At 38.5% G+C, this 5584-nt stretch overlaps 1 protein-coding gene across 4 annotated transcripts; it reads left to right on the top strand.

Moving 5' to 3' along the window:
• Positions 1-897: 897 nt before the first annotated feature.
• LOC136493333 (uncharacterized) lies at positions 898-5362 on the top strand. Of its 4 annotated transcripts, none has more exons than XR_010768343.1 (5): positions 898-1439; positions 1547-2500; positions 2804-2934; positions 3788-4567; positions 5123-5362. XR_010768343.1 is itself a non-coding variant. In XM_066489406.1 (5 exons), the coding sequence occupies exons 1-3, from the start codon at positions 1191-1193 to the stop codon at positions 2831-2833; spliced, it is 354 nt and encodes a 117-aa protein (XP_066345503.1). In that variant the 5' UTR covers positions 898-1190; the 3' UTR covers positions 2834-2934; positions 3788-4567; positions 5123-5362. The 4 variants fall into 4 exon arrangements, 2 of the variants coding, with proteins under 2 accessions (XP_066345503.1, XP_066345504.1); XM_066489406.1 differs by having other exon boundaries at positions 1547-1621; XM_066489407.1 differs by lacking the exon at positions 3788-4567 and having other exon boundaries at positions 1547-1621.
• Positions 5363-5584: the final 222 nt, after the last annotated feature.

Raw genomic sequence — 5584 nt, 5'->3', positions numbered from 1 at the left:
TAAGTGAGAGATGTTTTATTTGTGAAGGATATATGGTCCCACTTTATTAAAATTTCATTAGTAATTCAAATTATTTTAATAAAGTGGTACTATATATTATTCACAAATAAATACATCTCTGGTATAGTTATATGAAACTACGTGACAAGTGTCTAAGTTTCTTATGAAAAACTTATGGGCCCAAATATGTTGTTGTGCCAATTTTTAGGATGTTTGACCAAATAGAACATGTCTTCTTATATATTATAGTTTAAGCAATAATATACTTTTTGGTATTTTTAAAATGTATTTCTAGCCTCTTATTGAAACTACTTCCCCGATAAAGTACATGTGTTGTAAATATATTATTTAAATTGCAAAACAAATTATATATTTTGTACATGCATACATTTAAAGATCCTGCAAAAAGTATATCTGAAGGGAAAAGATTGCTTGGGCTACACGTGCAATCTGAGGCATATCAAATATTCTCTAAAAATTCAAATGTTTTCAAGAAATTAATTTTTATCTTAATAATATCATATGAGTGAATTAGTGAAAAGATGTATATAATAAAAAGAAAGTTTAGATGCAGTCAAGAGAAAATTTAATGAAAAGTTTTGGCGGCCAAATTGGCGCCCGTGGAGTCCAAAGCATTTATCTACCTTTAGTTGTTCGTTTCGGCTGAATTGGCTTATTAGCCATGGGCTGAAGTATTACTGGCTGGTTTGGTGTCAGAGGAAAATACTATTGGCTGTCTGAGCTGAAATACTGCTGGCTATTTTGGTATCAGAGAAAAACACTATTGACGGACTGATAAGCCCCGCAAGATATATGCACGTATAGGCCTGCCGAACAGGCTGCTTATCTCTTCCGCATCTCACCCACCTACTAAGGCATTTCATGTTCACCCTTCACCGTTAACAAATCGTGAAACCTAGCTGAAGGGCGGCGGCGTGGCTGGCAGCCGGCGTGCAGGAGAGGCCGAGGTGCGTAGGGAAAGCTGGCGGCCGGTCGCGTGGGGGATCGGCGGCGCACACGCGGGGCGGCTGGGGCGGCTGGGCATTCACGGTGCGGGTCGGCGGCCGGGGATGGGTGCGTGCGGGCGGGACCTGGCGTGCGCGCTACGAGCCATAGTCTTTGCAGTGCGTGGGGCCGCAGGCCGCGGCGACCGCTAGGTGCGAGGAGGTTGCGACATCGCGTGGGCCAGCATGGAGTGGGTGGCAGCAGGCTACGGCGGCACGTGGAGTCGCTGGGTGCTCCGCCAGCGGGCCAAGAACGCTCAGATATCCTACATCAAGAACACCGCCATCTCCCCTCTCTTGCTCGTCTTCTCCGCTCCGTCCCGGCCGCCAAGAACGCCGCCACCGACAACCTCCTGGCTGGCTTCGTCCCCGGTGACCGCCCTCCCCGTGGCCACTGAGAAGGTCATGACCGACGACTCCATCCCCCGCAGCCAGGTCTTCTCTTTCAGTTTCCTCTCCTACCCTCTGCCATGTCGATTGATGCTTGCTTGTTCACTTATTCCTTAGATTCCCAAGGTTAAAATCTGTTCTTTGGTGTGCAGGACCACAGATCCGCTTCACCTCATTCTTTTCCCCACGATCTGCTCAATGTCTGGCTTCCAAGTGCTCCTGTTGTGGTAAAAGAAAATGAATGGATCCCCTCGTTTGCTCTCCCACTAGAAGTCAACATCGCATACTTGTCAATGATATCACGTCAGTTAATTTGAGCATACTTGTTACTGCCAATGATGTTTTGGAAAAGCTTTGCTGCGATGATTATTTCCTTCCTTTTCAACTAAGGCATGGGAATTATATTATGGTGCTTATTCCTTTCTTATTTGCTGAGGCTTTGGGCATTATGCTATGATGAATTACATTTTCCCTATAAATGAGGCTTTGTGCATATGCTACTCTTTCTTCTAAGTTGAGTTGATGCTGATACTGGGCAATGTCGTTGGGGGTGCAATGCTGTGCTTTTGTTTCTCTTGCTGCTGCAAATATGGCATGGCAAATGATTTTGTAGTTATTTTGAGCATATGCCCATTCCCATGGTTTTGTTAAGTTTTTCTGAGTATATGCCATTGCTGATGATGCTTTTTATCTAAAAATAGTATATATATATATATATGTTTGAGTTCAGTTTTTTTTTTAAATACTCCCTCCGTTCCTTAATATAAGCCATATAGATTTCTAAAGAAAATTCCAAAATATAGGTACGTATCAGCTCCCACGCCGATTAGTTTGGAAACCTTCCCACCGTACATAGCACATACCACAATCAATCCCTTAGATTTAGGAAGCAATCTGATTGGGGGAGAGAAGATGACCTGATTTTCCTTTTTTTCCTCGGTCTCACATCCTTTCTCAAGCCGTGCGATAATATTAGTGCTAAAAATTATATAGCTTATATTAAGGAACGGAGGGAGTAGCTAATTATTGCCTGGAGAGACCTGAGGGCTCGGTGTCCACGAGGCTATGGTGCATTTTCTTGGTCTGAATTCTTGAAAGCAACAATGGTATATATTGTACATTTTTTCTATTGAGTTTTTTTATTTCTCTAGTTACTTTTTGCTGCAGATTTAAGTTCTAAAACAAGCTATCTGTTTTTGTGCATACCAAATATGATACTTAACGTGTCCTACTCAATTGAAAATACCTAGATACCTTTAAAACGAATGAAATTTAATCCTAAATGTTACCAAGCTGTTCTCTCATTTCTCAATTTAGCATCATAATGATTAGTATATATATTCATCTGTTTCTTGAGAAAACCATTATTGATCAGCATGTCACTGATTTGAAGTATTTATCTATGTCAGATATCTTACATCAATCACTCAAGCTGCTAGCAGTGCAATATTGGTCTAGCTGCTAGTACTATTGGTATGTTGCTATGCACATACTGAAATACATGGAAACAAAGGTAGCCTTGCTGGATTGATTGAATAAGGTAAACAATAATCTAGAGTTTGTAGATAGCAAATTATACTTCGATGTACTAGTTTGATTCATTTCCATGTTGTATCTTATATCTTTTAGCTTTGGGTGACATGTCTGTAGCTCGACTATCATCATATTTTTGTTGCAAGCAGCGTGATCTTCAATGTTTGCCTCTATATATCCATATGTGGTAGAATATAGCTCAGTAGCAGCACTAGTCTTTAGTTAATCCTGTTAAGTGGTGGTACTGGCTAACTTAACTTTGTCATCTTCCTGACAGCAGATTTTTAGCTTGAGCTTGTTAAAAAATCGTAAATGGTAGCGCAAAATAACATGAACGCAAAAGGAGTCAACAGGTTTGCAATGATTTTTATTAGCCGAAATGTGTCTAGTACAACAATACTGCTTCTTGATAACTTCTACCTTTGATTGCTTCGCTTGTCTCCAACTTAGTTTCTGAATGATTGTGACCATGAGGCTGTTGAACTAAAATGTGATTTGCACAGCAGTACCCGTGCTTATGAATAACTTGTGCCCATTTATTTATTTTTTGTTTATCAACACCAGAAATTTACTATGCAGCTTACAATTGCTTGCAATTTCAGATTTATATGTGCAACAAAAGAATTTGTTCTCGGTTTGGGCTATAAGAAATTGAATAGAGACTGAAAATTGGTTAAATGGCTTGCTCTCTGCATATATGCGCATGATGTTGTACGTTGCTAGCTATTTTGCACCCAACAAAGTTACTCCTTTTGAACATGGATGGACCTATTAACTCTTTTATTTTGGTGCTCAATGACCCTATTTTTGGATGATTCATTTACAAGAATATGTTCTCAATATTTTTTTTAAACACACAGGGTCCTCATGCAAGCATTGGTGTTAGGGCGAATTCCTTGTGAGCCATTATAAAAGATTGCAATTCCTTGTGAACCACTGAAAAAGTTCGGCGGACTTTAGCACCATTGCTCTAATTGTTTTTGCACTCCATGCCACTGCCGTTAGATTGGGCTCTAATGGTGTCAAACTATAGGCATGAAAAGTCAAAAATACCCTTAGGTCTAAATATGCCATTATTTTTTTAGCATCTTAACGACTTCAAATGAAAAAACTCAAAACTAGAAAGTTGTAGATCTCGTCGAGATCTATATTTTTCATATAAAAATTATCTTCATTTAATTTCATAATAAAGATATGTTTTAATATGATTAATATATCTTAAAAAAATCATATCTTTTTTTTGGTATTAAATAAAGATAATTTTATATGAAAATTATAGATCTTGACAAGATCTACAACCTTCTAGTTTTGAGTTTTTCTATTTTAAGTCGTTAAGATACTAAAAACATTAATGGTATATTTAGACCTAAGGGTATTTTTGACTTTTCACACCTGCAGTTTGACACCGTTAGAGTCCAATCTGACGGCAGTGACATGGAGGGCAACAAAAAAAAGTTGGAGCAGTGGCACTGAAGTCCGCCGAACTTTTTCAGTGGCTCACAGAGAATTGCGATCTTTTTTAATGGCTTAGAAGGAATTCCCTCTTGGTGTTAATATTGCACCACCAATTCTAGAGCAGCGATTGTGTCCTTGTCCCTGGACGCCACTTCCATCGACTTGCTTCTTCGCTGGGTCTGCTTGTAAGTGAGAGGGACTCACAGCAGTTTTGACAAATTATCTTGTTTTGTATTTACCATTGCGTTAACATGGGCACACGGACGACTCGTGGCTGAAATTTTTGTGCTTTAGGCTTTTCATCGAGTTTTTGTGTTTTTATTTGCTTTACCAGCTCCTTCTGTTAGTTCAGGTTAAAACCCAGTATTGATTTCCAGTACACGCTAAGTGCAGAAGGATCCTTGTTGTATTCAACAATATAAGTTTGATCCTTTTTGGATTAAATAATATAATAACCCTATAAATTTGTATCACTCCTTTTTTCTGTGAATCTTTAATTTATTTTATTTTATACTGCGTTTAAAATGCCACCCTGGCGTTAGCACGGGCAATATACTAGCTCTTGATTTTTCATAGTGTAGAACTATCACTATTTCTCTAAACATCTATGTTATACGAACAAGAAGTGAACTTTGATCATGTCGTTTAATCAATTTTACATTATTTAGTTGACCATTTCTATGTACGCTGAAGTTATTAAATTTGCTAATCCATATACTGATGTGAATGTTTTTATTCAGTAGGAAGACCCAACTTAATGGAGTGCTTGGACTGATCAACTGAAGCTTGTCAAACAAGCTATGTGCAAGCACGGCTAGGAAGGCTGCAAGTGTTGTAGAGATGTTAGAAAATGCTGTAATGCTTCAAATTTTGAGATTTTGTGAAGTTCCTAGCATCATATTTAACTTTGTGATTGTAGATACTATTTCAATGGATTGTCTATTAAATGAATGATTGTCTATTTTGCTTCAATGGCTTTATTCAAATGCTTTGTTGTCTATTGAGTTTTTAATTAATTGATGTCACTGCAATATTGTCTGGTGGCACCAAATCAAAAGCTGGCCATTGGCAACCATAATTTTTATGGCAATATAACCTATAGCCATGAACAATCTGCGTAGCAATAAAGACTGCACCTTATAGCAATGACATGATGAATGTGGCAGTTGCAAATGTTGTCACCACTTCTTGGTGTTGCGACA

Source organism: Miscanthus floridulus, chromosome 11, assembly GCF_019320115.1.
Source record: "Miscanthus floridulus cultivar M001 chromosome 11, ASM1932011v1, whole genome shotgun sequence".
Lineage (NCBI taxonomy): Eukaryota > Viridiplantae > Streptophyta > Magnoliopsida > Poales > Poaceae > Miscanthus > Miscanthus floridulus.
Note: the sequence above shows the minus strand (reverse complement) of the source record. Positions and strands in the feature narration are given on the sequence as shown.